Source organism: Hippichthys cyanospilos, chromosome 4, assembly GCF_059441005.1.
Source record: "Hippichthys cyanospilos isolate Australia breed blue-spotted pipefish chromosome 4, RoL_Hcya_1.0, whole genome shotgun sequence".
NCBI classification, from domain to species: Eukaryota; Metazoa; Chordata; class Actinopteri; order Syngnathiformes; family Syngnathidae; genus Hippichthys; species Hippichthys cyanospilos.
The window spans coordinates 24,964,729-24,980,154 of NC_142372.1; the positions used below are offsets into that span (position 1 = coordinate 24,964,729).

At 37.7% G+C, this 15,426-nt stretch overlaps 2 protein-coding genes across 2 annotated transcripts; both read right to left on the reverse strand.

Moving 5' to 3' along the window:
• Positions 1 to 4,401: 4,401 nt before the first annotated feature.
• On the reverse strand, positions 4,402 to 7,267 carry LOC148425137 (retinal cone rhodopsin-sensitive cGMP 3',5'-cyclic phosphodiesterase subunit gamma-like). Its single transcript, XM_088413320.1, has 4 exons — positions 7,083 to 7,267; positions 5,038 to 5,152; positions 4,921 to 4,958; positions 4,402 to 4,836 (listed from the first exon to the last, which is right to left on the reverse strand). Exons 2-4 carry the CDS (start codon positions 5,142 to 5,144, stop codon positions 4,760 to 4,762), a joined length of 222 nt encoding a protein of 73 aa, XP_088269446.1. The 5' UTR covers positions 5,145 to 5,152; positions 7,083 to 7,267; the 3' UTR covers positions 4,402 to 4,759.
• Positions 7,268 to 10,030: 2,763 nt separating this feature from the next.
• Positions 10,031 to 12,470, reverse strand: LOC148425138 (retinal cone rhodopsin-sensitive cGMP 3',5'-cyclic phosphodiesterase subunit gamma-like). Its single transcript, XM_088413744.1, has 4 exons — positions 12,335 to 12,470; positions 10,873 to 10,998; positions 10,753 to 10,787; positions 10,031 to 10,671 (listed from the first exon to the last, which is right to left on the reverse strand). The coding sequence occupies exons 2-4, from the start codon at positions 10,974 to 10,976 to the stop codon at positions 10,595 to 10,597; spliced, it is 216 nt and encodes a 71-aa protein (XP_088269870.1). The 5' UTR covers positions 10,977 to 10,998; positions 12,335 to 12,470; the 3' UTR covers positions 10,031 to 10,594.
• Positions 12,471 to 15,426: the final 2,956 nt, after the last annotated feature.

Consider the following 15,426-nt stretch of genomic DNA (forward strand, 5'->3'; position numbering starts at 1 on the left):
ATCATGTAACCACCTTTAAACTGCCTGAGTAAAGAGTCTCTCAAGCAAACCTTATACAGTACCTGTATTCTTACCGATAGACCATCCTGTACCCGGTATGTTTAATTAAGTGTTGTCATGAACAGTTGTTCATGTGCATTAATAAACGATTGTTCATGTGCAATTATAATTGAAAACACTCGTATGCATTAATCGGCGTTGAGAGAAGAGGAAGAAAAAGTTCGTTGTGAATTATAGTGACGTTTTGAGTGTGTTAGAATCGCGTTTCCTGTACTTTCCGCCTCTGGGTCGAAATCGCCCTCGGCGACCAAAACGGGTTGAGCCAAGTGTGAACGGAAGTTGCGCCGTTCGTGCATGTGCTCCACCACCCGTCTCATTTACATCACTTGAGTCGTACAGTAGTTCCAACACTACAAGGAAACCAAAGCGGAGGTCATTGATGCCATGAAATAACTTTGCCACCATGACTTGATTCCTTTGCATGCTTCTAAAAGTGCACCTTTCCATCTCTGCGACATCAGGTGGCAGTGAACATGTCACTATTAATGTTTTTTGTTTTGTTTTGTTTAATGTTTGGCACTTTAAACATGATTTCTTTTTCATGTTCAACTATGAAAGAGTTCAGCTGCAACTTTTCTTGATGTGAAAAGAAAAGCAGCATAGAGATAAAAAAAAACAACCCAAAACTAGTTTATTGCAGCCTGCACAATAAAAATGAATTGTTTTGAAATTGAAAAGTGTAAATTAGCAAACTTTTTTTTGTTTTGTTTTAAAAATGTAAAATTTTCTTCAGATCTCACTCTTGTGGACTCAATCTCGTGAGATACTTCAACTCAATTCGTGGAATTTGTATCTCGTCCATGCATATTCATTACACATTCAGTGGAAGGTTGGCTTAGTAGAAATCATTTGATCTGTATTGTAAACCTCAAAAGGCAAGATACAAAATCCTTTTTTTTGTATTTTAGTCCCTTTATTACTTAGTTTCACAGCATAACAATTGAGTATGAATGACATAAAATGACAAAAACATATCAACTCACCCAAAACGGCTGCCCCCAAGTTGTTTCAGTACAAAATCCATTCATCTTTTTTTCCTCAGAAAGACTTTCATAATTTGCTAGTAGAGTTTGTCTTCACGTTTCATTCACAAGAATAAATCCTTTTGTATTGACATGCTGAAAATTGCGTCGGTCCATTTTCCGTTTTGCGCTTCTTCAGCCATTGTTAGCTAAAAAAAAAAAAAAATGTCCATGAGCCTGGCTTTGATGTACGCTAACGCTAACATTACCTGGTTGAGCAACATGTTTTTTTCTTCTTTTTTTTTTTTAAATAACTTTATTTAACTATTTCCATTGTTAAACATGATGGGTCAATATAGCACCGCTTTCCTGCAGTGAGCGTCCAGTTACAACACGTTCTACGTGAGGGTTCTTGAAGGCATTTTTATGGGTCGATTGGCTATTGCAGCTCTCTAACAAAATATGGGCCCATACACAACATGTCATTGCACACTGCACAGAAGCCTTCATACTGTTCAAGTGAATGCCCAGCGCCTCCAGGCTCAGGCAGACATGAAGTCTTCCTGGCGACATGTTAGCTGAATTCTAATTGGCTAAAAATTCTACACTAAAACTGCAGCACTTAGGAAGAGTGTAACCACATGGATATAATATGACATAAAAAGACCAGAATAAGGAAAATTATTTTATATATAAAATAGATAAATAGATAAAATAGATATATTTAGTACAAATACATTTAAAATGAAATTGACTTTTATTATACTGTAGTTATTATAATTATTACAGTTGATTATATTTATGATATTGTCAGGTTATATTAGGCCAGAAGAGAAGGCCTTGCTAGCCCTGACGGTCCACCACTGCACAATTTCAATGTGTCGTGTCGAGGGTGGTGGATGACAGACAGACAGACGAACCAAAATTGATTGTCCAAAGAGTTTAACAATAAAAATCGCATGCAGAGCGTGGAAATAAATACAGAGCACCACATTGGCAAAGTACAAACAGAAATTCAAAGTGCAACTTCAGGAGGGACATATAAAAGTCCAGGCAAACTTACAGAGTGGATGGGGTTTACGAGACGACGAGGGACGGGAACGACGAGAAAATATCAAAATAACTAATAACTAAGGGTACGAGAACCATGTGAGACTCAGGGCTAGGAAAGTAGCAACTAAAAGGGTAACTGGGAAGGAGAACGGCCCTATAAAAACACTTAAGGGACTCGGAAGGTAGCTCGAAAGCACGGCGTGGAAAATTTCCAGCATTGCCCTCCTGCTCTGGGCCTGCTCAAGAAGCCTGGGTGATGAGCGATGTGCCTCGGGTGCGTGTCCGACGACCCTGCCCCCCTCATCAAGAGTACTGCAGGTCTCTAAATAAAAACACAAACACAGCCATAAGTGAGAGACATGACACAATGTTAATATTCAAATTCAAGTTCAGTCAGCTAGGTTGGGGACAGACATTTCTAAAATAGATGTTGCTGGTGGGGCTAACATTAGCAGCTAGCTTATGTCATAGTTATTGTGTTTAACGTAGTGTTTAACATGAGATTTTGCATGTTTCATCTTGATACACATTGACTACAACTACTTATAGGCTTATAGGCTATTATTAATAGTAATTGTACAGTGAAAGTTACCTTGCCATTATTGCTAGTTGCGACAGGGATCTCGCTGACAAGGTTTCAAAATGCTGGCGAATCCACAGTGGAAAGTGGCTGCATATCTTCTATACACGACACCCGCCACAAGTCTCCTAACTTCTTGAGGTGGAAGTGGCTTCCCTGATTGAGAGAACGACCATTTTGTCTGTTTTGTTTTATCCTCACTGTCAATCTTCGCCGTTTTTTCTTTCTGCTAACTTCACGTTACAATGGCACCGCTCTGAATGGTTTGTCAAATTACTGGTGCTATTTGCCAATGTAGACAGTTCTTTAGGTGTGGTGCACAAAGTGCACCTATTATATTATTTATGTCTTCATTACTGACAAACTGAAAGTCAAGGTTCAAGAGTTTTGTCATATGCGTAGTAATACCACACAATGAAATTCTTATTTTGTTCACTTCCCCCATGCTGCATGTTTATTCCTAACAATACAGCAGACCCTGATGGTTTGGTCAGTAAAACTCTCAAGGAACTCCAAATGTTGTCGGAAGCCATGCACTCTCATTCATGTCATTAAGCAATGGCGTTGCAATATTGGCCTTATTTGGATGTTCTTGTTTCCCTGTTTCAGGTATCTAGTTCACAGAATTTTCCAGCGTATGTTCAATGATGTAAAGCTTAAGCTAAGAGGTGGTGGAGTTATTGGTTGATTCTGATTATACCACTTATGAAGATTTTCAAAGGATGTAAGACCTATGATTACTACATCCAAAATCAAGAGAAAGGGTGTGTGTTTGATCTTACGTTACACTTGATGAACAGAAGGGAATTAAGAAAGGAGTACATGTTCTTCTATATATCCACTTATCCTATATTATCAATCACCCGCATATTCTCTATATTCAACTTAGGTAACTATGGTAGAAGTAGTGTGCCCAGAGAGCACAAGTGGTGTTTACTCATGTTCGAGTCCGACTTCCCCCAGAGAATGCCCAGGTACGGAGTGAAGCCAATGACAGAGTTTATAACAATAGAACAGACAATACAGTATTCAGATGGTGTTTCCAATGTATCCATGTTACAGTATCTTGAATCGATTATGATGTTGGTATCAGATGACTTTAAATAAAAGCTCAGGTACAAGACGAGACAGCAGAAATCCTTTCCAGGTTGCTTCTGGTTTAGTTCTGTTCTGGTCAGAACTTTGACTTGGGTGCTTGTGTCTTTGTTCTCTGACTTTCCTACTCGTCATGGCAAGGGTCACTCCACCAATGAGGTGCGGTTCTCCCTTCACAGACTGTCATGACCTGAACCTTTAGGAACTGTGGTGCTATTGTTGGGAAGAGGTAAAATGGAAAATTCCTGATGGATAAAAGTCATATTACACAAGTGCAATTTTTATCAGAATGTCGTGTTTAGACCAGTTGTGGTAAAGAGAACATGTCATTATCAAGATGTTTTTGACCTGACCTCCCCTTTAATTCAGACCTTTTGTTTCTCAACATGAATTTTGTACACCACACAAACCCCCACACAAGTGCTATAATAATTATGATAAATTACTTAGCTGTCAGTGACAAATGTTTGCTTTGAACCACATGAGAACATTACAAAGTATCAGTACAGAATCAACCTCCAATAATACTATGTGCATGCCATAAATTTGATCAGGAAAATGGAAAATTGTTGAACTATAATTTATAGGATTAATTACTCAAATATGTTTGTGCACATCCTATCAAGGCACACAAAATGACTGACAAAAAAAGATTTGTATTTGTGATTTATTTATGGATGTCAGACATCAGTATATCTCACAAAACATCTCAAAATCTCACCCAAAAAAACAAAACAAAAACAGGGCAGCTTTGGATGTTCTCATTCGTCCAACTGATTTCTCTCTCGTACCAAATTTGTATATACTGCATAGATATAACACTTGAACATTAGGGGTGATTTTACATCCAAACATCAAACTTATAAATCCAATATAGCCTCTCGTGACAATAAAACGTCTGTGTGAGCTTGAACATTTTTTCTCAGAGGTACAGTATGACCTCGCTATTAAGTACTACTGCTTCAATCATTAAACTTGTTGCTCATCCAACGAGAGCCATTATGTGAGTCTAGACGATGCCAAACTGAGCCAAGTCGCTCAGCTCCATGTCACCAAATGCTTCCCATGGACAGATCACTGCAGAGTCTGAAAAGTAAATGGGAAAACATTACATAGAGAGTGAAACTTAACATGCAATGATGTTCAAGACTCAACTTTGTAAATACTTACCTCCAAGTCCCTCCATCCCTGGAACATCATTGTCAAACCTTTTAAAGGAAACATAGTATGTGTCAAAGAGTTTGCTGATATGTCTACAACATGATGTCAGCATTATAAATCGGTTACCCTTTCTGCCCAGCTTTGGGAGCCTTGCTCTTGAACTGTCTGGTTTCCTTCTGTTTGAATTTAGGCGGAGTGGCCTTCATTCCTCTTTCCCCAGCTGCTGCGTTCATCTTGGTCGCTTTCAATCAAAAATAAGAAAAAGGGTAGAACTATTTTAACCGAAGTGTTCATTCAAACAATAATGTTGTGTTGAAACCTCTCAGTGTTTTCAAGCATCTTATGGAACTACTCTAACTTGACAAGATGATGTGCTTAATATCTTAATGCCATTTGTGTCCGTGCTGAAGTCAAAGGTAAGCTGTAACAGAGTCAGTGTGATTGTAGAGGACAAACCACTTCTAATAAGATCATACTAATCCATCTTGTGCTCTGTGACAAAAGTGGTTCAGAACAAGGATTATGGTCTATTTTTCACCGAATGATCAGCATTAGCATTATGACCACATACACAAACAATTCACATAATAATAATTCACACTAATACAAGAGCTGCTGTGGTGTCTTTAAAAGTCCAGAATGTTCTCTTCTCATTTACATTGTCACTGAGTTGTCAGAGATACTTGAACAACGTGAGAACTCTCATTTCCAACAGCTGGTATCACAAAATATGAATATAAAATATACAAACTGCAGTTTTCACCTTTTGGAGTAATAGTAATAGTCTAACACACTTGGTACAGAACAGAATGGGGTTTGTCGCCATGTTCCTGGGAAAAAAAGATAGCAGTGACTGCATGAACTTATAATGTATATGGGCTTCCAACTACATCCCCCACTATCAGAAACTGATTTTTTTCCTTGCTCCCCTAACTTATCAGGGAAGCAAGTTATGTAACTAGGGGCAACCCTCACAAATAAAGGAGGGGCGGACAGAAAGTGTTACCAGACCGGGAGGAACTCTTAGATGCCGTAGGTCCCTGTTTGCTCTCCTCACGAGTAAAAAGCCAATGTCTTCCTGATTGTTTGTTGTTTATTGAATGTTTTAGGTTGCATGAACCTGACACATAATCACTGCCATCTCAAAGCGTTCTAGATTTTCCAAATGGATGCCTTTGACAAGCTTTTTGAGTTTGGTAAACAGTATAAATGAACATGAGGCCAGTTCAAGTAATTAGGAAGCTTGCTCCAGTATGCTCCTGTACTTCTCAGCCATGAACAATGCAGAATTTCAACTGACCTAGCTTTCGTCACTTACAGCCAAAGTAAACATCAGAGTATCCATTGCTAGGCATGCTGATGCAGCATCTGACCCACAACAAAGGGGACAACTTTTAGTGACTCGCGTGCTTGAACTATATCTTTTGTGAGACCAGTCCTGGAACCTTTTTGGCATACATCGGACAGTCCTCCAGCTATTCGTTATTGTTGCCCTAATTTGTCGTGGTGTAGTGATCTGTATCATACTGAGAGATTTTATTCAAGTGGTTAGGTCATATATACACAGACAAATCTAAGCATTATTAGTTTCTTGATATCACCACGATCTTTAATACAGTTACTGTATTGGACCGTATTTCCAAAGGTATATCAAATTCTGCCATTCTGGCACTTCTGAAATAGATTCACTGATTACTGGTTAATGTAGGTATTTATTTAACAAACATAATGTTCTTGTCTTATAGCAACTTGAGGTCACCAAAATATTTGAACCATTTTTCACTAAGATGCTAAGCAGTTCTACACCATTCACTGCAAAGTCGAATCACAATGATCATTAAATGAAAACCAAACTCACAGTGACGAAAAATTGTACCTTTTAAAAAGGAAGAATATTTGAAAGCACTTTTATATCTGATCAACATTACGTATCAATTTTTAAAAAATTAAAAAAAAACAAATGCTCTCAATATTTTTCATTTAGAATTACATTGAACATAATGGAATGGCATTTACAAAATGTTACATTTAATCTGAAGACAGGGACAACTGATACCACATGATGTACAGACATAATCCAGTATATATCAAACAAACCACACTCAATTTAATCTTTCCTGATTGTATGATATTTCACACTGACAATGAAGGTTATTCTGATTCTGACTTACCGCTGCTTCTTCTGTAGAAGGACTGGTTTCCAAAGAAAAGTGTCTTTGCAGAGAAGAGTCAATAAAGTAGCTGCAAGACAAAGTTTGAAGTAGGCCTACTTCCTTTCTTCTTGCAGACTCTCTATTGGTCACCTCATCATATTATGAACTGACCTTTATAGTCATGGTTTAAGCACCTCCCACCAGAGCTTTTGTGACAAATTTGGTGGTCATACAGCAATAGAAGCTGAAGGGTATTTTGAATGTTGGCTTAAAGGGGGGTTTAAAACATCATCTTGAGTAATCCTAGGTTCAACCTTAGGTAAATAAGCTTCTGTAGACAAACCGGGAGAAAAACAAAGTACTTCATTCCCTGTCGCTCACTTTTTATGACTTGTACTACGCTCTGGTTTTGAACCCAACACAACTAAATGAAAATCAGTCTTTCTTTAACATATATCATGATTGTGTTCTTCAATTTGGTTCCTCAGTTGTTTTTCGCGCTACTGTACAATAGTCTAAAAATAAAGTTCATCAACCAAAACTGAACTGTTGCGGTTGATTAAATATATCTTCATACAAAATGTGTCTATTGTATTAGTACTTAATGTGCAGACATGACACAATGTGAAGAGTGTGTCATGATGCACGTCCTACTCCTCGCTGACACTTGAGCAGGATTATCTATATGGTGGTGTGTCTAAATATACCGCTTTAAATACAAAGGTTAAGTATAGATTGCTTTCATAATAACACAAAGGTGTTGGAGAAAAGGCTTAATTTTCTTTGGGCGTAGTTCCCAAGACATGTAGCAAGAGTCTATTCTTATAAAGAAAGGCATCAAATTAGCAGCAACAGAACAGAAGGAAAGCGTCTAGAATATATTCACCAGAAGATTACTTGATTTTAGGTCAATGCTCAAACTCTTGAGTATCATGATACAGTCAATGTTAGATAATGGTCATGTATTGGAGGTTCTCTGTTAAATGAGTACAAGTAGATATAGGTCCCATAAAGGACAGAAAAAAAAAAAAAATGAAATGATGCATATCTTTTTATCTCAATATTGTAAGTTGACTTTTGGGGTTATGAGAAAATTCTGTGTGAATATTTAAGTTGTTGAAATACAGTATAAAGTAGAGGTGTCAACTCATTTTGGTTCAGGGGCCACATGGAGAAACATCAACTGTCAAGCGAGCCGGACAGGTAAAATTATGGTAATTATACAGAGATGGCCAACGTGCCTATTTCTTGTCATATAGTGGTGGTAATTGTGGTTATTATAAATACCTTGTGGTATTTACCTTTTCAAAAATTGAAATAATCTTGTGTACCATTTTCCACTTGTATACAGTACATACAGTACAAAGCAGGACATTTAGAATTATGGTTACACACAATACTACTTTTTTTTGTCCAAAAAGAGACTAATTCCAATTTGTTTTTCATTACATGTATGCGCATGTATGTGTGGCTAGGTCCGATGCCACGGAACCTTTTTAGTGGTTGAAAGAGAAAAAAAAAAGAATACCTTTGTAATGACACCTCAAAAGCAAAGCCAGTTTTTGTCCAAAGATGATCATTTATTGTACTATAGTGATATCTTAAGGACTGGATTAAATCTTCTCGGATCCTGCCCACGGCTGTACGTTTGACAACCCTGCTACAAGCCAAAGGTTCAGAGTTCATGTCTTGCTGCGAACAAATGATGAAAAATGGCAATAAATTGCCCAATGAACATTGGCATCTGGGGCACGTGTGGCAAATGTGGCTCCCCTGGGTCTTGAGTAGGCATGGGATCAATGTGGGTAATGTTACTAGTTTACATTTGTGCTTTGTGGGTAACTGGCTAGCATTTCTTTTAATACATTGCAAATGATTATGGAATATTCACCGCTGTTTCCTGCATTAACACATGCTAATGTCATGCATATCAAAATGTACTATAATTGCTTTGTTAAATTGTCTCATAGATCATAACATTTTGGCATTAGTTCAGCATAGGTTTTTAGATGCAAAATAATTGAACAAGTTCTCATAATGTGATAGCACATTTTAATATATTTTCTTGAGGTTTTTTTTTTTTACTTCCCAGAAGAATATTTACCTTTGGCAATGAAGAAATATTTTAAAGCACGCAACCTGTTTTCTGACGAGGAGAAGATTTTTGTTGTGATGAGGATTTCTACCCCAAACAGTGAGAAACATCAGGTGTAGGAAGAATAAGGTAACTAGATATGCTAAGTTTAGAACAAAGACACCCCAATTCTACAGTCAAAAATGCAATATTTCCTCACCAGGAGCTATTTATAACAAATTTAAACTCTAGTCAGTCAGACGATGTGAGTTATTAATTTAGCTAACGCTAGATGCAATATTGGTCAACAATTCCTCAGTGTGTGATTTTAGGCGGGGATCTCCAGCAGTCACAAGGAGGCGGCGGGGTCAGCGGTCGCACACCTGATCACTATTGTCATCAAGGCCTTTTTAGGTCGACCGGTGCAAGAAGACAATGCCGAGTTATTCTTTCGCCATTCCCCGAGAAGTCCAGTGATTCTCCCAGCGTTTAGCTGTTAGTATTGGTCAAAAGATGGTTGGCCATGTCTACCACATGTAGAGGCTATAAAGGTGACATGGCTATTGTCTGATTTTGGTTCAAACAATTTAAAAAAATTCACGTGCCACCTGCAAAGTGCTCAAAAACTGGTCATTGCTTCTTGGTGCATTGTGTGGGTGATTCTTGAATGCAACTCAAGTCAACTGTCAAGTGAGACTGTGCAAAACTTGCTTGCTTTTGCTTATTCAATGCCACTTTGTTTTTGTTTTTTTTTTGCACAGTCTGTTCATAAAACTGAAAATCAATCGGCACCAAGCAACACGCTTCGTCAGGTTTCTTCAATCCAGGGAGCATTGAAAACCACAGACACTGGTTTAAGTATCAACATCAATGAAGTAATAACAGACAGATATCCATGCGATATTTATATATGACTTTATTACAACATAATATAAAGAGAACACAACCTATTCCAGATAGATAGATAGATAGATAGATAGATAGATAGATAGATAGATAGATAGATAGATAGATAGATAGATAGATAGATAGATAGATAGATAGATAGATAGATAGATAGATAGATAGATAGATAGGTAGATAGATAGATAGATAGATAGGTAGATAGATTGACAGACTTCCTTTCCAGTGTCTCAACTGTGCTACTATTATACCTGTACTAAACCCAAGTAATAATACAGTGTGTTACACTTTTACAAGTACTGGGCTAAACAGGATAAAAAACTCACAACATACACTTCTTGAGATTTACTACAACAAGGTAATGCGTAAAGTTGTGCTGCTGTAGCAAGCGACTGAGAATTTGTTAATTTTTAGGACTCCTGTCCAAGATCGTCTGCCACCTCAGAACATCATATGTTCCCACTTAAAAATTATACCAGCAAATCTCCATCAATCAAAGAGGAGAGTGATGATCACATGAATAAACACATGGTTTACACACATGGCATTTAGTTTACACTATGCCAAACTGGGCCAGATCACTCAAGTCCATGTCCCCAAAGGCCTCCCAGGGGCAGATGACTTCTGCATCTTTAAGGAAAGAAGGAAAATAAGAAATGTTTGATCTGTGATGGGGCTGTCTCACCTATTGCTTATTTCTATAATGCATACCTCCAATGCCGTCTATCCCAGGCATATCGTCAAATCTAGGGAGCAGATTCCTTTTTTTAGTTTAATATGTTAACATTGTGATTAGCTATTACAATAGTATATTTGTGGTTGTCAACTTACTCATTTTGTCCAGCTTTGGGAGGCTTGCTCTTAAACAGTCTGGTCTCTTTCTCCTTCAACTTGGGAGGGTTGACGCTGATGCCCTTGGGTTCTGCTGCATTCATTTTTTTTAAATTTGATAGTTTCCTGAAATATTTCCAACATTGACAGGAAAATACTTGATGAATGGAACGAGTTGTTTATACAGTTTAATAAAGGAGTGTGTGAATAACAGTGTTGGGAGTAATGCATTACAAAAATAATGTACTATAATGCATTACTTTTTGCTGTAACGCGGTAGTGTAATACATTACGCACACAAAAAATAGTAATCTACTACTCTTACATTTTCAACCGGAATTTTCCAAATTCACCCAAAACACTGCGAGATCGAAGGAGAAAAGTCCGGGGCAAAATGTTTATTTTCTGTTAATAGCAGAGGTGAGTAACTCAATTTTTTTTTGCTGGTCCAACATCTGTCATCTGTCAGAGCACCACCCTCTGTGCCATCACGAATTTTTTTCAAGTCAGATGAAATTGTAATAGTCGATTCGTCAGTCCGCCGGTGTATTTCTGCCCAACCTTCTCCCACCACTAGACATTTGACTTTTTATCTCATTTGTGGTGCTGGTCTACTTCTGTCTGCACTCATACTAATTCTTTTTTGGTACTTACACTTGAAGTTAACACCATGTCTGTGGTTCTACAGTTACATTGCAATTAAAACACAACACAGTAACATAAGTGTAACACGAAACAAATCCAGCAAAGGGGTCTAGCAATAGGCTATAAACACCATCATGTTTAATTCAAGGGATGAGAGTGCAAGTAGCAAACATCTCCACTGGTTGGCATTACCATGCTTTATAGGACTCTCAAATGATGGATATTGGTTCTCATTTAGCAATTTCTGCCAAACAACAACCAGCAGTTAGAAGCCTTGTCAGCGAAATCCCATTTAAGCCAAATATAAGTGCCCTTTTTATTCAGCAACATATTCAATTTGACAACATGTATATTTGTTACTTTTCAGCAATACTGAAGTTTAGAAAATAAAATTGCAAATTGCCTGCTTCATAATAACAAATCAGGTTAATTTCCCCCCAAAAGGTTCCTGCCAATTATTTAGTCAAAAACAGCATTATAAATTAAAATTCCATTTTAGCTATGCTGGCTTCATCGCTTCAATAGCAAGCAATTGTAGACAGAAAATGCATTTTGACAAATTTCAAGAAATTCCCCAAAACAAAGGCTAAGCTAAACAAGGCACAAATCTGTAACTGTTAAAGATAAACTAAATCAGTTCCAAAACATCCAAATTATTTCACAAACTCGCTGCCGTCAGGCCACGGACCCCGGGGTTCCACGGACTCCACTTTGAGAACCACTGGTATATATTATTATCATCAGTGATCACATATAAACTCACTACAAACGTCAGTACAACTCAGAAGATAATATGTGGCACCAGCAGAAGCCTAACCTGTATATTGTTTGAATCCGCAAGAAGCTGCAGTCTGCAAAGTCTGAGGAGAAAAAGATGCAAAACAAAGAGGGGTTTCTCTTTCTTTTTGCAATCCCTGTTTTGTGCTTGCACTATGCCTTACCTTTTATATAGAGGTAATACACAAAGCTGTTAATAGATTATCCCCCATATTATCATGGGGGATAATCTTTCGAGTTTGAGGACAGCATGTACCTATGTTGCAACATGTGCCTCATTGAGTATTGCTCCTTTGTATTTCTCTGAGTTTTTTTTCCTAATTTTTAACCGCCATATTAGGGGGTTGACTTATAACCGCATAACTCAAAACAGACCAATTTTTTTCCACATATATGATTGAATAACATTAATTTGAATGCAAAATAAGAACATAGTGTCATTTACAAGGCTTAAAATGATTATATCTACCTCTAATTCAATATTCTGTACGTAGTATGCATCCATTATAGAGCACAGAACATTGCAAACAAATGCACTTTCATAAAGCGTCGACTAATTGCCTCTTTGTTGTCAACAATGAGGCAGCATGGATAATGTTTTCGGCCATTATGTAAAGGAAAAGACGGCTTGACTTGTCTCCTTCAGTCCTTGAACGTGTGCTTGAACAATCCAGCATGGATATCTGCAGGTGGAGGGAGAATCCGCGAAAGGTGACCTCTCATGCTCTGATCTCACAACAGCCATCACTTGGGTACATCACAAGTAAGATGATCAGCAAACCATCTCTGAAGACCTCCATTTCAAACATATTGGATGAGTCCAAAAATGACTACCCGTGGAAGAGTAACAAGGATGTTTGTGCAAATTACGAGCACCGAGAAGAGAATGTCCAGGATTTAAATGGGAGTAACTATTTGGTGTGTCAGATAGTGATGATGACTTTTAGGGTTTTTCGACAAATTCAAATTCAGCTGTGTCAAAAAATAAAGCATTGAAACTTCAAATCATTTTATTGTTGCAACAGGGTGTTTTCAGGGTTAGGGTTAGGATACATTCAGCAGACATGACCACAATATTATTTTTTTCATGTTTAGAAAACATGAAAAAAAATGTCTAAGAAAAAGCTGAGAGAGTATTTTCAGGTAACACGATAAGACAATATTTTGTCAACCTTACAAACAGCCGTTAACGGAAAACATCCTGGTAAGTATTTAATTGGATTACACAAAGTGGCCTCAGTTATGAAAGTATGACGCACAGTCTTAACCATACAGTACATACCGTGTGTTATATAACTACTTCCCTGTATTTACCTAACGTGAAATATAATCGTTACATTGTATTAAATGCAATACATTGGGCTGGACTTTATGTCTCTTGTAAAATAGACTTACAAACAGTAGAAATTATTTTTCATTTTTTGTTTAAATAAATTAAAAATATATTTTACACATTCAAATATATTATTCTGAATTGTTCAAGGGTTTGCACTGCTATTATTGCTATTATTACTATCATTGTTTTACAATTGTTGTTATTTCCCTAGTGAGTCTAAATAAAGGAAAATTACTCAATGATTTGGTTTTGCTCCTGGGTTCCACCAGTCTGTCAAAAGTGTGTGCACATATGGTTTTCATGGGTTTTGACTTGATGTTAGGAAGGTTGCGACTTTTTTTGTACGTACATTTTTACACGGGGATCAAATGTGTTCCACTTGTATTTGCTCATCTGGCCTTGAGCTGGTATCTGAATGTGCCTGAAGTGGGTTCTGGTTTGGGAAACGATATGTAACCCATGTGGGCCATTGTGGGTTTCCATTTGACTTTTTGTTTGTTTTTTTTCTCTCCTGGCTTCCACCAGGTTGCCACATGTCAGCCCATATGGGCTTACGTGGTTTTCAGACTGGATGTGAAGTGGGTTTGAGAAGGGAAATTTTATGTCTTGACCATGTTTTCCTCGCGTATGTTTGCTTGTATGGGCTTGAACTGGGACGTAGATAGTTCTTATGTGGGTTCGAGCTGGACAAATTATATGCAGCCCATGTAGGCCACAGTTGTGTTTTCCAGTTTAGTGCTCCCTGTGGTTTTGGTTGGCCACGTGTAAGGCTGAAGGCAAATGTACACCTATTCTACAAGCCTAAAATGTATGCTTTGCATGCATTGCAGTGGCCAACACATCCGCCTCACAGTTCAGTGGCCCGAGTTCAAAACCACCTTGCTCTGGCTTTCCTGTGTGGAGTTTGCATGTTCTCCCCGAGCCTGCGTGGGTTCTCTGCGGGCGCTCCTGCTTCTCCCACTCTCCAAAAACATGCACGGCAGGTGCATTGGACAGACTAAATTGACCTTAGGTGTGATTGAGTGCATGAATGGTTGTTTGTCTCAGTGGGCACAGCAACTGGCTGGCAACCGGTTCATGGTGTCTCCTGCCTACTGCCCCAAATCAGCTGGGATCGGCACCAGCAAGCCTCCGACAATTGTGAGGATAAGCGGTTCTGGAAAATAAATGGATGGATGGATAATATACAAAAAATAAACAATATGCAAATGTGAAACAAAACAAATAAAAATAGTCATAAATACAGTGCAAGTTAAAATTAACCATGAATCATGTTTTTTATTTTTGATTGATTAAATATCAATATTTTTTGAGTGTATATTCATTTTCACATTTATTTTATATTTATTTTTAGAATCTTGATTTTATTTTCGAATTACCGTAACTATTTTTTTTATGCATGTGCGTTGTTGTTTTGTTTTTTCCTTCTATTTACATTCCATTCCAGCTCAGTTGGCTGTACTGATAGAATGAACAATGCTTACAAGCGTGTTTTAGAAGTGCCTCATAAAAAACAACACATATCTGTGTGATTAAAAAGGAAATATATTGGAGTAAGAGTCAAGTTTTGAAACTTTTTTTGAATCGTTTCACGTGATGTTACCATTGTACCATAACTAAGGTAGGTTGGTTGGTTTAGCAACACAAGCAACCCTTAACAATTACAGCACAACATGAGGTGAAACTCAACATTTAGAGCAAGACATGGATTTGGAGATGGATTTATTCATTATCAGTTGGGACTCATCTGGTTTTTTTGAAGGACCGCTTTGTGTGCCTTGGCTTCTTCAATCCCA